Below are 20,796 nucleotides of genomic sequence, written 5' to 3'. Positions count from 1 at the left end.
AGTGTTAATTACTTTCCAATTGAGTTTAGACAAAATAAGTTCTCAGGCTAAGATGGAAAATCTTTCCATGATATCAAGTGAACTAATGAGAAAGGAACAGTAGCAGAATTTCACACTACAGCTTAGCCCCAATTTACTCAATAAGAAACCTGATTTAAATGCATACACTAAATTGTTAGAAAGAAACCCTCGACTCCTCATTACTGCTAAAAGAAAAAATTCTTAACACTGCCAATGTCCCAATGGGTCAAGTAAAAACTGGAGATTCTGTTAATTTGGGAGTAAATAAAGGCAAACATTTCCATGAGTTTGGGGGGAGAAAAATATCCTTCACCTTTTCCGAGAAGAACATTACTTTCTAGAGAACAGGGTCTATCAGTAAGCATGCCCAAAAAAAAGAAAGAAAAAAAAAAAAAAACCACATCTCTTAATAATCTGAACACTTGAAAGTCTGAAAATAGTTTAATCTTCCAACGAGTCAGAAAGCTCAGAACTGGCTGAGTCCCTGGAAACCAATTCCAAAGAAGGACTGGACGCAGCTCCTGCAGACACACATGGTTGACAGGCAGCAGGTGGTGGCAGGCTGACATAGTACCGTATGGACTTCTGCTTTATGGGGGCAGTTTATGAAAATAGACCGGGCTGGTTCTGTCTTCCGCTCAGAAGTGAGCACGGTACAAAACTGAGAAAAGCTGGGCAAAGGACTTGGGATTCGGGTACCGGGAGGGTGGCTCTCCAAAATGCCACTGCAGTCTGCAATGGGTGTTTTCTACTCAGCCCTGAGTGTGAAGGGGTCTACGTGCCTGGACGGAAGTAGTTATGGATGAAGGGATTAGAGCTCATGACTCTTGCTAAAGTTGGGCTCTAAAAGAAGCTATTGTTTGGTACGCTCCATTTTGGGGAATGGAAGCAGAGGGAAAAAGTCCAGCCAAGCTCTATTTATCATGCAGAAGAAAATTAATAATTACAAACCAGAGGCAATGCCTGGAGTGTTCATGTGATTCCTTAAATCCTGCAATTTCTAGTGTTTGTTACTATTTTTATAACTTCATTTCTTGTGATTACTATTGCTGCATAGAAACCACTCCAAACATAGGGGCGTGAGGCAACCACTGTGTTCTGCTGATGAGGAATCTGGACAAGACAAGTTGGCAATGGCTTGTCTCTGCTCCACGTGGCTGGCGCCTGAGTTGGGAAGACTTCAAGATGGGACATAAGTTGGGGTGGGAGCCTAGAACCATCTGAAGGCGCCTTCACTCCTGGGCTGAAGCCAGCTGGGGAACCCACACACGGCTCTTTGATGTGGTTTGCCTGTGTCATTTGCACAGCATAGTGGTGTCAGGGTAGGTGGACTTTTTACCTAGTGGCTCAGGACACAAGGTAGAACCTGCATCACCTTTTCTAGTCTTGCCTTAGAAGTCTATGCTATCCCCTCTACTATATTATACTGGCAACACGCATATCACAAGCAGGGGCACAGAGTCCACCCCTGGATGAAAGGAATGCCCAGGTCACACTGTGGAGGAGCGTGCAGGATGGCATGGGGCCATCCTTAGAAAATGCAGTCCAATCCATTCAGCTGTTTTTCCATATAGATGAATGTGACTAGGAGTAAAACATTTAAACGAAATTATGTCTGCGTGGGAAAATGTGCCTTTTGGGAAAAGAAGGGCAGTAGCCCTGGGACCTCCTCAGACAATGAGACCTCCTGCAGAGGCTGAGCAGGAGAGCACAGCGGGTTGGCCTGGGCCTAAGAAGTGAGTCTGGGCTGGGCACAGTGGCTCACAGCTGTAATCCCAGCACTTTGGGAGTCCGAGGTGGGCAGATCACCTCAGGTTAGGAGTTCGAGACCAGCCTGGCCAACATAGCGAAACCCCATCTTTACTAAAAATACAAAAATTAGCTGGGCATGGTGGTGCCTGCCTGTAATCCCAGCTACTAGGGAGACTGAGGCAAGAGAATCACTTGAACCCAGGAGGTAGAGGTTGCAGTGAGCCGAGATCGCGCCACTGCACTCCAGCCTGGGCGACAGAGTGAGACTCCATCTCACACACACACACACACACACACACACACAAAAGTGAGTCTGAAAGTGAGCCCTAGGAAAGCCTGTGACAGTCAGACACTGAGTGCACCATCTTACTGCTACATGCACTGGGACCTGGTGGAAGGTTTCTCATAATCTTCCAAAATTACTTCCTTGTGCTCATCCATGTGATCTGAAGACACCTGCACTATCTCCCTCATAGCCTTAATATCCTGAGTGATGGATATCAGGCTTTCTTGGCAAAGCTAAAACACATCTCATCTCATTTCAGCTTGGCAAAGCCACCATACAACTTAGGGGACTGGTTTGGCAGAAGGCCTACTGATGTGATCATGAGGGCTTTAAAATTAAAATTCAAGGAAGTAGAGAAAATGAAAATATAAAATACGAAACCAGGAAGTGGAATGGAAATAATACCTAATCCTATGACTTCACATAGATTTCTGCTAGTACTGAGAGGCTGGGATGACAAATTATATTTACTTTTTAGTACAGGATAATAAAACTCGGCACCACCTAGTGTCTTTCTCCCTCCCTCCTGTCCTGCTTCCTATAAACACTCTCTTTTCCCAGAATCTTTCTTTCAAGGATTTCAGCAGGATTCAGGGAAAAGGATACTTAGACTCTGGTTTTCTCTTGTTAGGAAATCACACCCCTCTCTCACATCCTCCTAATACATTCTTCAGATTCCTCTGAGAGAAGAATTTGAAGCGCCTTCCAGATTTTGGAAACTGAATGCAGTAACCAGAATAAGATTTGTAACCAGTCCAGGAAGTCTGGGCCCCGTAACTGACCATGCCTGTGTTAACCAGAGTAACAGGGAGAGGCTCCCTAATGCAACAGGATATTTATTCTGGTATAGGGCATTGCAATGGGAATACGTGTGCCGTAATAAACCATGTGGGTGTTCAGAGAGATAAAGGAAGACACAAGTTGTTAAAGGAAAAATGAGGACAATTACATAAATGTTTTGAGATCATTATCCTTGGCTATGGGCATCAATAAAAAGGGTGGCACAAGGCCAACTTTGGAAAGGCAGTTGCTGGGCAGATGTCATTGTGTAAGTATTTGTGTGTGTGTGTAAGGTGTGATGGCCTTTGGGCAAGGTGGTGATTTTTTCAGTCCTTTGGAAAAGATTTTGTTATCAAGCATTTACACATGGGAGCTCTCTCTTTATAGCCTTCCCCAGCTCTATTTGTCAAGGTTTAAAAATTTTTCTTCAACACAAGTGACTCTATTTTGATTCTGACAACTTTCCTACTTTTGACAACTCAGCCTGCCCTAGCTACAGAAAGGGAGCACAGGCCTTCCATTAGACAAGGCTTAAAACCAAGGTCAGACATCTCAGGAACCAACAGAGGGGGTTAGAATAAAAGGGGCATTAGAGAGTGTAGACAAACCGCTCTGCAGTACCTAACACTGCGGGATGGGCCGTACGCGACCAACATTGCTGTGCGTCCCATCCCCTCCTCTCAAGCTTCAGGCAAGACCTCAACATGCCTAAGAAATGTCTGGCCACTGCAGAAGGGAAACCATCTTAATCACGGGAGAATATAAAGGAGAGGGAGAATACAAAGCTGTGACAATAGCTTTCCAAGATAATATGCGCTTAACCTAAAAGAAAGATCATCCACCAGCGTCATCTGGTGGATGAATGTATCATCACCCCTTCAGGACATGCCTGGTCTCCAGGTCCCCTTCCCCCAAGCAGAGCCCAGGACCCCTGGGGGATTGTTCAGAAGCATGGGAGGCATCTTACTGTGCATCTGTCCTAAGGTTTTGGTGATGTCCTGAATAGACAGTCTCAGTCGCTGCAGGGCTTGGAGCAGGGCCTCCTGGTTGGGCTGTAAGATAGCATTCACGGCCTGAACAAGAGCCTGGGAATGAGATTCATGTATACAACTTATTAGCACATCCTTAAAGTCCATGCAGGCAGAGTAACCCTCATACTGTGGGAACCCAGGAGAGGACTGGACAGTTTGTCAGAACTTCCTGGGAACATCCTAAGCTAGATCCACTGTGGTGTCAGCCTGACAGCCAGAAGCTTCCTGGGGACCTCCCAGACAGACCCCTAGGTAAGTGTTTCGGGAATTTCAGCTGACTGTTACTTCTTGCACCTCCCAAGGGCCTGAGTACTATTATTTTACTCTTTTCGTCTCTCAGATTTGTCACATATTATGATCAGTTCTACTTCTGCATTTCCAACTGGGGCATCCTTGCTCTGAAAAAGTCTCATATAAAGTCAGGTTTAAATGGTTTGGCTCTGTGTCCCCACCCAAATCTCATCTTGGATTGTAATCCCCACATGCTGATGGAGGGACCTGGTGGGAGGTAATTGAATTATGGGCGTGGGTTCTCCCATACTGTTTTCATGATACGAGGAAGAGCTTTCACAAAATCTGATGGTAAAAAATTGTTTGGCAGCTCCCCCCTTTGCTCTCTCTCCTGCTGCCTTGTGAAGAGGTTCTTGCTTCCCCTTCACTTTCCTCCATGGTTGTAAGTTTCCTGAGGCCTCCCCATCCATGCAGAACTACAAGTCAATTAAACCTCTTTCCTTTATAAGTTACCCAGTCTCAGGTAGTATGTTTATAGCAGCGTGAATTTGGACTAATACACAGACAGATTCTACAGAGCCCCCAGCTCTAGAACCCCCTCTGCTGGGAAGACTTCCTTGTCTTCCTTGAGCCTCTACTTCATCTGAACTACTTAGAAGGCCGATATTTCATTCTGTATCTTCCAATGCACCAAACACATGGATGAGAACTAAAGTAACCATGGAGTTTAACTATTGAGAGAGAAAGAAAATGCTATAATATATCAGCAATGGGTCACCCCATTGAGGACACAGTAGGTGCTCAGCATATGCTTATCAACGGAGGTAGTGTTGGCTGGGCATGGTGGCTCACACCTGTAATCCCAGCACTTTGGGAGATCGAGGCAAGTGGATCACGAGGTCAGGAGTTTGAGGCCAGCCTGACCAACATGGTGAAACCCTATCTCTACTACAAATACAAACATTAGCCAGGCATGGTGGCATGCACTACTTAGGAGGCTGAGGGAGGAGATTCGCTTGAACTTGGGAGGCAGAGGTTGCAGTGAGCTGAGACCACGCCATTGCACTCTGGCCTGAGGACAGAGCAAGACTCCATCTCAAAAAACAAACAAACAAACAAAAAAAGCAGTTGGGGGAGGTAGCGAGGGAAGGCAAAAATCTTAACTGAAATATTTTTAGGCAAGGCATTAACGCTGTAGCTGATCACAGGCTGCATCGCTGTCTTTTGTCTTCTATCCAGCCTTCCTGGTACCTGTCTGACTCCTGAAGAATTTCCAGTTTGAGGCCCGGTGCAGTGGCTCACACCTGTAATCCACGTTAATCCATCTTCAACCACTGTATCCATCATGAGCTTCTGTCAGGGCTGGGAAAATGTCTGTCTTGTTAGATCCAATTTCCCATTGCCCAAAACAATGCCTGTTTGTTGGATGGAGAAAAGGTCCATTCCAAGTTTTATAGGAATTGAGAAAAGGGAGCAAATACGGTGGCCTAGAGCTTAGATCTCTTCTCTCAGACTTGAACTAAGCAGGACAAGGTCTATGTTCATTTGTATTGAGAAATCCACTGCAGGAAAGGCAGAGTGGGAAGCTCAAGCTCATTTAAAAGGAAAAGTTGCTTTCAAGTGAGAAGATACCTTTATCCCGGGCACTGCTGCTTTCTCCACCAAAGCAGTCACCAGTATAAAGCCATGCAGGCTCTCTCCCCCAGGAAATGAGATGATGGTCTCCAGGTTCCTTGGGAAGGAGAGGATCACATGGTTAGGGATGTGGAGACTGTACTGTGAGTACTCACTGCCCAGAGATCCCTGCCAAGTTAGGTAACTGCAGGGTGGAATCACTGCTCAACTTTTTCCTCTCCATAAGACAGTCCTGAAGATGGGCATATACCTTCAGCAATATTCAGGGAGGAAAGAGAACAGATAAGTTCAATCTCATGTTCACCTGACAGGCAGCCTCCCAATGTCTAGCATGGCTCTGATGGTCCCGGACCATCTCTGCAGTGGAATAACTGGCTGAATGAGAAGTTCCTAGTAAGAGATGTAGCTGATTCTCCACAGGGCCAGTTCTATGGTCCATCAACATCATTTCTAACAAAAGCCAGAGTCTTGGAGCTAGACAGACCCAGGCAATAGCTAAGTCCATGCTCTTTTTTCTACAGGTATGAAACCATGGCCCACAGAAGCAAAGCAGCTTGCCCAAGGTCATATAGCCAGCTAATCACAGGACCAGGCTGGGAAGAGTTTCACAACTCAGGCCAGTGCTGCCTCTAATCCGTTTATACGTGTATTAGTTCATTCTCCCACTGCTATAAAGAACTACCTGAGACTGGGTAATTTATAAAGAAACGAGGTATAATTGATCAGAGATCCTTAGGCTTACCAGCAAGTGTGGCTGCGAGGCCTCACGAAACTTTTCAATCATGGTGGAAGGGGAAGCAAGCATCTCACATGGTGGCAGGAGGTGGGGGGAAGTGCCACACTTTTAAACCATCAGATCTTGTGAGAACTGGCCGGGCGCAGTGGCTCAATCCTATAATTCCAGCACTTTGGGAGACCAAGGTAGGCGGATTACCTGAGGTCAGGAGTTCGAGATCAGCCTGGCCAACATGGTGAAACCCTGTCTCTACTAATAATACAAAAATTAGCTGGGCATGGTGGGACATGCCTGTAATCCAAGCTACGCAGGAGGCTGAGGCAAGAGAATCGCTTGAACCTGCGAGGCAGAGGTTGCAGTGAGCCAAGATCATGCCACTGCACTCCAGCTGGGGTGACAGAGTGAGACTCTGTTGCAATGATGATAATAATAATAATAATAATAATGATATCTTGTGAGAACTCACTCACTATCATGAGAATAGCACTGGGGAAATCCACCCCCATGATCCTGTCACCTCCCACTGGGTCCCTCTCCTGACATGTGGGGATGACAATTTGACATGAGATATGGGTGGGAATACAGAGCCAAACTCTATCTATCTATCTATCTATCTATCTATCTATCTATCTATCTATCTCAGTGCTGTGCAATCAAATGGAATCTGGAAGGCTGTTACAGAGGGATCATTTCTAAATGACCTGCTGTCATTTAAATGGAGTAAAACATCTACAAAACCTAAAACCTTAACTCTATGGATCATATTTGCCCTTCACATTTTAAGTATGAGACAAAGATGAAAAACAAAACCAATGTCAAACCAAACCAAACCAAGTCAAAGTCAAGACTTACGTTGTTCCAGCAGCAACATTAGCTTGAGAAATGATGTCTTCACCTTCTGTGCCCCCATCTGCCCAGTTTTTCTACTGGACACTCTTATTTGATGGGTTTGGCAATAGAAGTTGAGGTTTGGTGATGGGAGAAGCAACACTAGATCAGAGGCTATTTTTATTTTCCAGGAAAAGCAGAGCCTAAAGATGTGTGGATCAGACCTGCCCCGTGAGCTCCAGTCTATGTAATAACAAGGTCTTTTGAAGAGATTTTTCTATAGCCAATCTGCAATCTGGCCTCCCATAGAAGATATAGTGAGATGAGAAATATTTTTTTCAAACCATTAAACTTCAACTGGGTGCAGTGGCTCACGCCTGCAATCCCAGCACTTTGGGAGGCAAGGTGAGTGGATCACCTGAGGTCAGGAGTTCAAGACCAGCCTGGCCAACATAGTGAAACCCTGTCTCTACTAAAAATACAAAAATTAGCCAGGTGTGGTGGGGGGTGCCTGTAATCTCAGGTACTCAGGAGGCTGAGGCAGGAGAATGCCTTGAACCCAGAGGCAGAGGTTGCAGTGAGCCAAGATCATGCCACTACACTCCAACCTGGGCAACAGAATAAGACTAAGTCTCAAAAAAAAAAAAAAAAAAAAAATTAAACTTCAAAGAGTTACTGAAATTTGGTAAAGTTTAATTTTGTTTTCTTTGCATTGCACGTTACTTGTTTTATTATGTACAGACTGGAAAATACAGTAAAAAAAATTACCTAATCTATACAAGGAAGAGGCAATCACTGTTAACTTTTAGATTTTGAACTTCAGGCACATTTCCTTCTAGTATATTTTTTATGCATTTTATATGGTTGATATTATACTATACATCTAATTTAGCATGCTTTGTTCTTTGTTTTATTGTAAGATTTTAAATTTGGCATAGATTTTAAAGTGCATAAATGATTTCTGAGAACTTACCCAATTTCCAGGAATCTAGCCCAATTTCAGTTATTGATGACCACCAAGAGAAAAAAAAAATAAAAGAACAATTCAGTTTGTAAACCAGATGTATTAATAACTTCTAGGGTCACATGTCCACAGGCATGCACACTTGTTTGCAAGGCACTGCAGACATACACACATCCACACTTACTTTGAATTCTGCAGGTTGTGGCTGGACTATGGGATGTTGTGTGACAAAGGGTGGGTGACATCTCCACTCACATTCCAGCCCCAGAATATTTAGCCTGTGGCCATCTTAATAAATTATTAGGCTGTGCACAGTGGCTCATGCCTGTTATCCTAGCACTTTGGGAGGCCAAAGCGGGCGGATCATGAGGTCAGGAGTTTGAGACCAGCCTGGCCAACGTGGGGAAACCCTGTCTCTACTAAAAATGCAAAAATTAGGCAAGGCTCAGTGGCTCACGCCTGTAATCCCAGCACTTTGGGAGGCCGAGGCGGGCAGATCATGAGGTCAGGAGATCAAGACCATCCTGGCTAACACGTTGAAACCCCGTCTCTACTAAAAATACAAAAAATTAGCTGGGCATGGTGGTGGGCACCTGTAGTCCCAGCTACTCAGGAGGCTGAGGCAGGACAATGGCGTGTATCCAGGAAGCAGAGCTCGCAGTGAGCTGAGATGGTGCCACTGCACTCCAGCCTGGGCAACAGAGTGAGACTCCGCCTCAAAAAAAAGCAATAAAAAAATTAGTTGGGTGTGGTGATGGGTGCCTGCAATCCCAGCTACTCAGGAGGCTGAAACAGGAGAATTGCTTGAACCCAGGAGGCAGAGGTTGCAATAAGCCGAGATCATGCCACTGCACTCCAGCCCGGGAGACAGAGTGAGACTCTGTCTCTGAAAATAAATAAATAAATAAATAAGTTATTTCACTCCTCTTACATTTTTGTATTTACCACAACCCCACATTTTGTTCTAGCTAGTTGATTCCTACTCAACTTTTAGGATTTGCCTTACATCAAGTTCTGCCACCTCACCAAGATTTTTGCTGATTTGTAAAGCCTGCATTGATGCCATTTCTCTGAAATTCTAAAGGACATATTGTTTGAGTCACTCTTTGACATTTGTCATATAGTGTCTTGTTATTTAACCACATGGGGAGTACTTTGCTTCTATTTCTTTCATTTCTTCATAGCACTTAGCTTTGTGCTAGGCATATTAAAAGGTTTCAAAAGACAGTTACCAAACAGAATAACTGGTGAGACCCAGGACTGTGTCCGCATCTCTGGAATTAAACTAGCCCTTCACTCTTCCTTCCTAGGAAACTATTAATAGCTTTTTTGTTGTTGTTTTGTTTTGTTTGTTTTTGAGACAGGATCTCACTCTGTCGCCCAGGCTGGAGTGTAATGGTTGAATCTTGGCTCACTGCAACCTCTGCCTCCTGGGTTGAAGTGATTATCCTGCCTCAGCCTCCCGAGTAGCTGGAATTGCAGGCACCCACTGCTACACCTGGCTGATTTTTGTATTTTTAGTAGAGAGGGGATTTGACCATGTTGGCCAGGCTGGTCTAGAACTCCTGACCTCAGGTGACCTGCCCACCTGGGCCTCCCAAAGTGCTGGGATTACAGGTGTGAGCCTCTGCACCTGTCTGTTGTTGCATTTTTGACTACCATTCTAGTACAGTCATTTTTCCCTTCCACCTCCTCTTATTCTTTCTCTTTGAGTAATAAATCCAGCTAATTCACTATTCAGTACCTTGAACAGAATAAATTATGCACATATATTTATTTTTTTTTCCAAATTCTTACCCAGATTCAGCAGTTTTCAGTAGTCACCCATTTTATTATTAAAGCATAATTAATCAAGGATCACAATTCATAATTGCAGAAAATATAAACCTCCAGGACTCAGAGCTCCTGAGAGATATGAGATGGCCCAATCTCACTTCTTCCAATGGGGCACATTTTTTTTTTTTCTTGAGGCAGAATTTGTCACCCAGACTGGAGTGCAATGGCATGATCTTGCTCACTGCAACCTCCACTTCCTTGGTTCAAGCGATTCTACTGCCTGAGCCTCCCGAGTGGTTGGCATTACAGGCATGCGCCACCATGCCCGGCTATTTTTTTTGTATTTTTAGTAGAGACGGTTTCACCATGTTAGACAGGCTGGTCTTGAACTCCTGACCTCAGGTGATCCACCTGCCTCAGCCTTCCAAAGTGCTGGGATTACAGGCATGAACCACTGTGCCCGGTCAGGGCACATAAATTAGCCTTAAAATCTAGGCTGTCTACTAAATATGTAACCATTTTAAGTAGATTCCCACCATCGCCTCTGGCAATCCCATGGCTGAGGAAGTTCTTCCTCACATCAAACCTCAGTGAACCTTCAGCTGTTGTAATCAGCCACAAAAGAAACTGCTGTCTCTTTTATCTGGAGCTGAAATAAATTTGGCTGCGAAAATTAAGGTGAAAGGAAAATTTAACATTTTAGATCATGTGTCCAATTCTATTTGTTGAATTTCTTGTTTGTTAAAAACTCATGCTATTCCTTCTATAGACAAATGTCCTTATTTGCAGCCCAACTGTCAAAGGAATGATGTGACTTTGGTGGAATAGATGGAATTATCAATCAAATTCTCAACCAACCCACCTGGAGCATCTGCTCTGAATTCATCCATAATCATTCTCTTCTGATCACTGTATAATGATTACTTATCAAAGCCAACTGGTTCTAACCTGATAGAATGGAGAGCATCTTAGGGAATAAACAGTGTGAAGAGAAAGAACAAATAAAAGCTGATTTTGCAGGAGCTTGATGGTCAAGTTGAGAAATTCACACATGATGTGGAAACAAACAAGACAAAATGGCCTGATCCATTGTGTTCAGAGCGGACTGAGAGGAAACTTCTGGGGCCTGTGATTTTTGAATTTTTGGTCAAGCTCACCCTTTCTTTGGAACCATAAAGCAGACCATGAATATGAACATCCGTAATTATAAAAAAAAAGCCTGGGCGTTTCCTGTGGGAAAAGTTAAAAGTCACAAAACTGCCTCCGGCAGAGTTTCAGTCTGTGGAAATTCAAAGCATTCTCTTCCTTCCTTACCCGTCTGGATCTTTTTTGGTCCAGTTTGTCAGCACCAAGTCTGAGTGGACCAGGATAGGTGGGAGCCCCAAGTTCCTGGAGACTTCGACAAATGGAAGGGCAAGATTCCTTGGCAGGACCTTTCAGAAATAAATCAAGACAAATAGCATATTCTAGAAAGCTTGCAGCAGAGGAAATAACCATGGTTGCCTTTTATTACCGCAATCCTGTGGTACACAAATGACCTGGGAACAAAGTTTGAATTACCTGAGTGACGCACATTCATATGCCTCACACATATCTTTCTGTTAATGACCCAGTGGAAATACTGCTTATGAGTACACGGTACAATATATGTGAAAATTACAACGTTGGACCATACATGCACATATAGAATATAAAATAACCTCTGCAAACTGACTGTGCAAAGAAAGGCACTACCAAAACAATTAAACATAAACTGGGGCCCGAGGAGATTACCAATAGAAAAAAATTTTGATAGATGGGTAAGTAGGTAGATGGATAGAAATATGTATATACATATATATAGAGAGAGAGAGACAGAAAGAGAGAGATGATATATACATAGATGATAGAATGATGATGATAGAACGATAGATAGATGATAGATTTATCGATTGATTGACTGACAGAGATATACAGCTAGATGCAGAAACCTATGTGTGCACCAGGGTATGAGCCAGGGAGACCCCAGCGCCCTAGAAAAGCATGAGGATAGACCACCTCAGCCTGTGGGGAAACTGACTCTGTCTCTCACTCATTAGTCAAACCCAGTAACACCTTCAAGGAAGCCACCGCAGGACAGACCCCTTCACCCTTTTTTATCCAACGAGCCCTCCACAGCGCTTTATCAGTCACAAGTCCAGAAAAGCTGCATGGGGTTCTCTATTGGAGGTAAAGGCTGAACGAGTCTAGATTCAAACCTCTTCCTTGCGCCCCCTCTTCCTTCTCCATTTTCATTTCTCCTTAAGATAAAATATCCATTAAGAATGCCCTGCTTTTGCCTTCATTTTTCCCTTGAATTTTTTCTTGGGTGGAAAACAATGAAGAGCTTTAAAAGGTTTTGCAGTGTGAACCTCGGGTACACTTTCCTCAGAAGGCACTGGAAAGCTAGGTACTTTCTGAGCTGAAAAGTCAAGGGAGGAGAAACAAAGAAAGCGAAAGGTGATCTGAGGCGAGATGGTGGGTATGAGGAGCCTCCCGGTTCCCTGGAACTACCAGGGCACAGCTGGGAGGAGAAGACTTCCTTCCCCTATCGCTCTTCTCTCCCTCAAACCCCAATTTAGGATAATGGTTTGCAGAGGGGATGGTCTAAAGCAGACCCACTGGGATGTGCTTAGACTTCAAACTTTTCAGCATCAGACACACTGTTTTAAAAATGCAATGCACTGGCCGGGTGCTGGGGCCCATGCCTGTAATCACAGCACTTTGGGAGACCCAGGTGGGTGGATCACCTGAGGTCAGGAGTTCGAGATCAGCCTGGCCAACATGGTGAAACCCTGTCTCTACTAAAAATACAAAAAAAAAAAAAAAAATAGCTGGCCATGATGACAGGTGCCTGTAATCCCAGCTACTCAGAAGGCTGAGGCCGGAGAATCCCTTGGACCCAGGAAGCCAAGGTTGCAGTGAGCCGAGATCACGCCACTGCACTCTAGCCTGGGCAACAAGAGTAAAACTCTGCATCAAAAAAAAGAAGATATGCACTGACAAATAACAAGGCTGAAGTGACTCTACACTGTTCCTCTTCCTGAGTCTCCTTTGTTTCCCTGAGAGACAAGAGGTAAGATCAATCAGGCAAACACAGTGGGCATAGGCTGCTCTCTTCACCATGGAGTTCTAGGACATGGGTAACTCCCTGATTTCTGGGAAAGGCACACTTTTAAAACTGACAAGGAATAGTAACTGACACTGTGGATGGAAACTGTACAAAGTTATATAATGATTCAGAAGATTTGGATGAAATATTAAAAGACAGACTAATAATTGGCTGGATAGAAAGCAGTATTAAAAAAAAATAATGAAGATGAGTGTTGTAAATATCAATATGTCCCCTGGGGAAAGAAGACTGCACTAGTAAAATCAGAAGATCTGGGTTCTGGCCTTGGCTTTTCCACTAACATGCTGTCTGACCTTGATTAAGGAAATAAGCGTCTGTGCTTTTCAGTTGTAAAATGGGCCTGGTATGGCTCTCGTTACTTTACAGGATTATGAAGAGCAACCTGGATAACTTATATAAGTAAGAGTACAAAATGCTGTGAGGTCTTTATGAATTCTCAGAGTCTGTCTTCAGGTCCAGCATGGTGGCTCATGCCTATAATCCCAGGACGGGAGGCAAAGGCAGGAGGATCACTTGAGGCCAGGAGTTTAAGAGCAGCCTGGGCAAAAGAGCAAGACCCTCATCTCTACAAAAAAGTTTTAACGATTAGCTGGGTGTGGCGGTACGTGCTGCTAGCCCCAGCTTCTCGGGAGGCTGAGGTGTGAGGGTCGCTTGAGCCCGGGAGGAGTTGAGGCTGCAGTGAGCTATGATTGCACCACTGCACTCCAGCCTGGGCAACATAGTGCGACCCTGTTTTAAAGCAAAAAAGCAATCCGCCTTCACATGAAGCTCTTCAAACATTCTTGGAAAAGGGTGCCAAAAAACAAACAAACAAAAACAAATTCAAAAGCTTATAAAAGGAAGAAATAGCTATCAGTTTAAAAAACAAATTAGCTTCTTAGAAAAAAAAATAAAAAATTCCTTCATTTAAATGGCCCTTCAGGTTGGGCGCAGTGACTCACGCCTATAATCCCAGCACTCTGGGAGGCCGAGGCAGGCAGATTACCTGAGGTCAAGAGTTCGAGACCAGCCTCGGCAACATGGTGAAACCCATCTCTACTAAAAATACAAAAACTAGCCAGGCGTGGTGGTGGGTGCCTGTAGTCCCAGCTACTCAAAAGGCTGAGGCAGGAGAATTACTTGAACCTGGAAGGGGAGGTTGCAGCAAACCAAGATCATCCCACTGCTCTCCAGCCTGAGTGACAGAGTGAGACTGTCTCAAAATAAAATCAATAATAAATAATAATAAATGAACCCTTCATCCTTGCTTAAACTGATGCCCATCGAGAAGAAGAAAGTACCCATTTTCTGGGAAAACAGTGTAGCACCAAGCAGGGAGCACGTTACTCCAGGCGCAGCCAACCTGCAGGTAACAGGAGAAGCAGCTCTCTGGCCCTCACCTCTGCTGGCTGGGCCTCTCCTTCCTGCCAGACATAACCCATGGTGAGGAAGCTCAGGACCAGGTGGGCCAGGCGCTGCTCTCGGTGACCTTTCAGGAACTGGCAGCTCAGCAAGGGCATCTGTTCAGGAAAATCCAAATACCGTCAGAGGAGGGATGGGAACAGGGACAGGGGAGGGAACGGGGCCTGGGGACCTGGGATGTGAAGGGACCTTTGGGTGCAAGGCATGGGTTGTATTTTAATGAAGGAACAAAGAGCCCGCACACACACCCATTTATCCCCAGACCCAGGATCCTGCAGTATGGGAGGTGGCCCACACGACTTTGCACAGGAAGAACCTAACCACCCACCTGAGCCCACAGTTTGTCCCCACGGCTGTGGCAGCCTCCCGTCTCCATCCCCAAAGTCACTGCTTGGCTGGAATGTTGTAGGATACTTAACTCCAAGGACTGAGCGGGCTTATTTCCTAGGGGTCTTGCATGGCAACTTTTACAAGGCTGTCTTATCCTAATACTGTGGCCTGCTTGCTATCACTGACCCTGCAACAGCCCTGTGCGGTGGGTGTTCCTCTCTCTATCCAACAGGAGCAGAAACACAACCCCTGATGCTGCGTGGGGCTTTTCACACCCCCTCCATCTCCGCCCTCCATGCCTAATTTATTTTGAGTGTCATATAATTATTTTTATTATGGCTAGACACATTTGAAAGATATACTATTAGAAAATTATTGAGGGGACGTAACGGAGGCAGGTCGGAGCCGCTGCTGTCGCCATGACCCGCGGTAACCAGCGTGAGCTCGCCCGCCAGAAGAATATGAAAAAGCAGAGCGACTCGGTTAAGGGAAAGCGCCGAGATGACGAGCTTTCTGCTGCCGCCCGCAAGCAGAGGGACTCGGAGATCATGCAGCAGAAGCAGAAAAAGGCAAACGAGAAGAAGGAGGAACCCAAGTAGCTTTGTGGCTTCGTGTCCAACCCTCTTGCCCTTCGCCTGTGTGCCTGGAGCCAGTCCCACCACGCTCGCGTTTCCTCCTGTAGTGCTTACAGGTCCCAGCACCGGTGGCATTCCCTTTGCCCTGAGTCTGCAGTGGGTCCCTTTTGTGCTTCCTTCCCCTCAGGTAGCCTCTCTCCCCCTGGGCCACTCCCGGGGGTGAGGGGGTTACCCCTTCCCAGTGTTTTTTATTCCTGTGGGGCTCATCCCAAAGTATTAAAAGTAGCTTTGTAATTAAAAAAAAAAAAAAAAAAGAAAATTATTAATACTTTTCTCAAAAATAAATAAAAAATATTAATCACATTTTATTTCTAAGTCAATTTGTTCTGAATTGCAAATGACTTTGAGGACACGAGCACAAAATTATTTGTCCGAATGACAAATGTATTAAAAATCTGTTAATTAGCAGAAATAATATTGGACTAAAAACAGAAATACTAATTTGTGGGTTTCCATCACAATGGAAAGGTACTCTACCTTCAATGCTTTTCTTAATGCTACTCAGCTAACATTTTGACAGTCTCTGGCCTCAGTTTGGGAGGGCTAAATATGTGATTTTCCCTCTAAAAGCAAAAATGAAGTTTGAGGAGCTTCTCGGAACCATTGTGAACATTTCTTTAGAATCTGCAACATGATTCAGGTCAACATGTTCGCACTATTTTCTGCTGAACACTTTGAAATGCATCTTATAACTTCCTATTTATTAGAAGCATTTCATGAATTTATATACCATGAATATAAATTAAACATATGCAATATCTATTTACAACCAAAAGAGTAGACATAAGCAAACACATATTCACTCATCACTCAGCTTAAGAAATAGAACTTGACCAACATTTTTGTAACCCTCTGTGTGCCTTGTATTGATTGTAATATCCTGCTTGCTCCTCAAGAGTATCTGTTTGTTGAATTTTGTATTTGTTATTTCCTCGCTATTTATATATCCTTCAAAATTCATATATGTACGTCACTGAACAATATATTATTGGCCAGGCATGGTGACTCACACCTGTAATCCCAGCATTCTGCGAAGCTGAGACAGGCAGATCACTTGAGGTCAGGAGTTTGAGACCAGCCTGGCCAACATGGTGAAACCCCATCTCTACAAAAACACAAAAATTAGCTAGGCATGGTGGTGCTCACCTGTAGTCCCAGCTACTTGGGAGGCTAAGGCTGGGAAATAACCTGAACCTGGGAGGTGGAGGTTGCAGTGAGCCAGGATGTTCCCACTGCACTCTATCCTGGGGGACAAAGCAAGACTCCATCTCAAAATATATTGATTATTTAGTTTGAATGCTTTTGAACTTAACATAATGGAATTATACTGAATACAGGATATTCTATGATTTTCTTTTCTCATCAATGTTATGGCTTTGACACTCATCATTACTGGATGCATCTGCAGTTTACTTATTTTCACAGTTATTTCATGTATTTTTGCTATGATAAACAATACTTTCATACCTTTCAGAGTACGCAGTTATCAGTACGCAGGCCTAGGAAGCTCTAAGGTATTTATATACACAAAAAGGGAGTTCTTCATTAATAGGATGTATATCTTCAACATTGCCAGATAATCACAAGCAATTTTTGAGAGAGATTGTACCCACCCACAGTGAATAAAAGATTCAGGTGTTTTATATTCCTGCCAATACCTGTTCATGCCAGACTTTAAGCATTTTTCAGTTGTATGGTTATGTTATCCCATTATGGTTTTGACTTTCATTTTCTTGACTATTAATGGTAGTTTGCATTTTTCAGATGATATATTGGGAACTTATGTTTTCTATTCCACACAATGTCTGTTGAACATTGTTTTCTATTTGGTTGTTTCTCTGACCAATTTACAGGATTTTATATATTCAGGATACAAATCTTCTTTTCATGTATATGTATGACAATATCTTCTCTCAGTTTGTGGCTTGGCTTTCATTGTCTTTCAGCCTATTTTGATGAACAGAGGTCCTGTTTTAAGGATATCAAGTATATCAGAAAAATACTTCAATGTTGAATGGCATGAACCCAGGAGGCAGAGTTTGCAATGAGCCAAGATCGCGCCAATGCACTCCAGCCTGGGCAACAGAGCGAGACTCTGTCTCAAAAAAAAAAAAAAAAAAAAAAAGAAAAAGAAAAAAAATATTCCGATGTTATGCCTTATTAGAAAAATCTTTTTTTTTTTTTTTCTTTTTTGAGATGGAGTCTCTCACTGTTGCCCAGGCTAGACTGCAATGGCACGATGGCACAATCTCGGCTCACTGCAACCTCTGCCTCCTGGGTTCGAGTGATTCTCCTGCCTCAGTCTCCCGAATAGCTGAGATTACAGGCACATGCCACCACACCCAGCTAATTTTGTGTATTTTTTTTTTTTTTTTTTAGACAGAGTCTCGCTCTTTCGCCAGGCTGGTGTGCAGTCGTGCAATCTCGGTTCACTGCAACCTCTTCCTCCTGGGTTCAAGCTATTCTCCTGCCTCAGCCTCCCAAATAGATGGGACTACAGGTGCGCACCACCATGCCCAGCTAATTTTTTTATTTTTAGTAGAGATGAGTTTTCACCATATTGGCTAGGATGGTCTCAATCTCTTGACTTTGTGATCCACCCACCTAGGCCTCCCAAAGTACTGGGATTACAGGCGTGAGCCACGACGCCCAGTCAATTTTGTGTCTTTTCAGTAGAGATGGGGTTTCACCACATTGGCCAGGCTGGTCTCAAACTCCTGACCTCAGGTGATCCATCTATCTCGGCCTCCCAAAGTGCTGGGATTACAGGCGTGAGCCACTGCACCCAACCCTAGAAAATTCTTCCTTCATGCCAGTACATAAAGATACTCTCCAACATTTTCTTCCAACAGATGAAATATTTTTGATTTTGACATTTAAGTTTGTATTCATCTTGAATGAACTTATTTTTGCTTGTGGTGAAAAGAGCAGAGCCAGTTAATCATTTTGCTATGTGCAAACTCTATGTATGGATTACCAGTCATGTTACTACCATCGTGTTCCCAACATTTCACCCCTGTCCCGTGTTTAGTGTGTATTCCATACACACATGGGTCTGTATGTAGGTCGTCTATTAAGTTTTGGTTCCCTTGGTTATTGGTCAGAATTTCTATGGTTTTATAACATGTCATGATAACTGACAGCACAAATCTTACTTCGCTGTTAACTATGTAATATTTTTCTGGTTCCTTTCTTTTATAATCCGGCATAGCACACCAATACAAACATTATTTTGGCTGGGCGCAGTGGCTCACGCCTGTAATCCCAGCACTTTGAGAGGCCAAGGCGGGTGGATCACTTCAGGTCAGGAGTTCAAGACCAGTAGGATTTTGGTGAAACCCAGTCTCTACCAAAAATGTAAAAAATTAGCTGGATGTGGTGGCAGGAGCCTGTAATCCCGGGAGGCTGAGGCAGGAGAATCGCTTGAACCCGGGAGGCAGAGGTTGCAGTGAGTCAAGATTGTCCCACTACACTCCAGCCTGGGAGACACAGCGAGACTCCATTTCAGGAAAAAAAAAAAAAAAAAAAAACAAGAAAATCCATGATTTTAGTTTTACAACTGTCATTCCACTATGTCCCAAGTTTTGTTAAAAAGAAATAGGAGTTTAACTGTATCATTCTATCAGGACTTGGTCACAAGAATATGTACCTACACACAATGCACTCACAAATTATTTTGGAAATTATTTTCTTATTTCACAGTCACATTATCAATGATTACAATGACCATAAAATTTATTGGTTTCATTGTTTCACAGTGTTTCTTACATACTCATATTTTTCTTCCCTAAGTCCTTGATTCTAAATTGTATTCACTTTATTGGAATAATTCCTGAGCAACTGAGACAAAATACTTGAATGTTGTATTTTCTTACTTCTTGGTTTGATGGATATCATGTCTTTCTGTACTCATAGATGAACAATACAATTCTGGGTTCTTAATTTTTCTTTTTTTTGCTAAAACTTTACAAATATTTCTAAATTGTCTTTTTAAATAAAATAACATTATGAACAGGTGTATATTTAATTTTTACTTTCAATCACACTCCAGTGCTACTTGATGTATTTTCTTGCTCATACTGCTCCAGCCTGGCCATTGATAGCTCTTTCAGTTGGCTCCTGTGTTCCATGTGACATCTACTCAACCTTTCTGAGCACTCTCCCACTTTCTAGTGGGACAAGATGTTCTGGGGTCTTTTTGTATTTTCCCTACGGGAGGTTTATTATCAGTTGTTTCTTTGCTTTTTTTTTTTTCTTTTTCTTTTTCTTTTTTTCTTTTTTTTTTTTTTTTGAGATGGAGTCTCACTCTGTTACCCAGGCTGGAGTGCAGTGGCACGATCTCAGACACTGCAACCTCCACCTCCTGGGTTCAAGCAATTCCCTGCCTCAGCCTCCCAAGTAGCTGGGATTACAGGCACCTACCACCACACCCGGCTAATTTTTGTATTTTTAGTAGAGATGGGGCTTCACCATCTTAGCCATGCTGGTCTTGAACTCCTGACCTTGGGATCCACCCGCCTCGGCCTCCCAAAGTGCTGGGATTACAGGCAAGAGCCACCACGCATGGTCTATTATCAGCTATTTCTTCAAGAAGACCAGGCTACTGTTATTGGAGAAAGGTATTTATCTGGGCAGTTGGTTTACTCATTGCTACTGGGATGTCACTAATTCCAGATCCTTGCAGTGGATAGATCTAGGAAACGTGTGTGTGTGTATATACATACATATAACTCATTATATAGGCATATGTAAGTAGTATTATACATTCATATGTATTTATAAATATTAAACAAAACATGACTTCATACTGTGTCTGGAATTGGTGGGTTCTTGGTCTTGCTGACTTCAAGAATGAAGCTGTGGACTCTCGCGTTAAGAGTTATGGTTTAGCACTCTGTATCTAGCTAAAGGATTGTCAAGGCAACAGTCAGCGTGCTGTCAAACGGACCAATCAACTTTCTGTAAAATGGACCAATCAGCAGGATGTGGGTGGGGCCAGGTAAGGGAATAAAAGCAGGCTGCCCAGCCGCGGCAACGTGCCTGGGTCCCCATCCACACTGTGGAAGCTTTGTTTTTTTGCTCTTTACAATAAATCTTGCTGCTGCTCACTCTGGGTCCACGCTGCCTTTATGAGCTGTAAAACTCACTGCGAAGGTCTGCAACTTCACTCCTGAAGCCAGCGAGATCGCGAACCCACCGGGAAGAACCCACAACTCCAGACACACGGCCTTTAAGAGCT

The 20,796-nt window shown here is 43.7% G+C and overlaps 2 protein-coding genes across 5 annotated transcripts in view; one reads left to right on the top strand and one right to left on the bottom strand.

Annotated features, from left to right (window-relative positions):
- Positions 1–20,796, bottom strand: part of IDO2 (indoleamine 2,3-dioxygenase 2) — a 72,170-nt gene that overhangs the window by 22,766 nt on the left and 28,608 nt on the right. For 3 of the 4 annotated variants that reach the window (XM_033231994.1, XM_033231986.1, XM_033232015.1), the window contains 5 exons: positions 14,571–14,690; positions 11,355–11,473; positions 8,274–8,288; positions 5,734–5,833; positions 3,807–3,924 (listed from right to left, as the gene is read on the bottom strand). In XM_033231994.1, the coding sequence (XP_033087885.1) occupies positions 3,807–3,924; positions 5,734–5,833; positions 8,274–8,288; positions 11,355–11,473; positions 14,571–14,690 (472 nt within the window). The remainder of the gene's footprint in view (positions 1–3,806; positions 3,925–5,733; positions 5,834–8,273; positions 8,289–11,354; positions 11,474–14,570; positions 14,691–20,796) is intronic. The other variant, XM_033232004.1, reaches the window with a different exon arrangement.
- Positions 15,286–15,811, top strand: LOC117095236 (small EDRK-rich factor 2-like). The gene has a single exon (XM_033232027.1). It carries the CDS (start codon positions 15,342–15,344, stop codon positions 15,519–15,521), a length of 180 nt encoding a protein of 59 aa, XP_033087918.1. The 5' UTR covers positions 15,286–15,341; the 3' UTR covers positions 15,522–15,811.

This window comes from Trachypithecus francoisi, unplaced genomic scaffold, assembly GCF_009764315.1.
Source record: "Trachypithecus francoisi isolate TF-2019V2 unplaced genomic scaffold, Tfra_2.0 Contig01440, whole genome shotgun sequence".
NCBI lineage: Eukaryota > Metazoa > Chordata > Mammalia > Primates > Cercopithecidae > Trachypithecus > Trachypithecus francoisi.
Note: the sequence above shows the minus strand (reverse complement) of the source record. Positions and strands in the feature narration are given on the sequence as shown.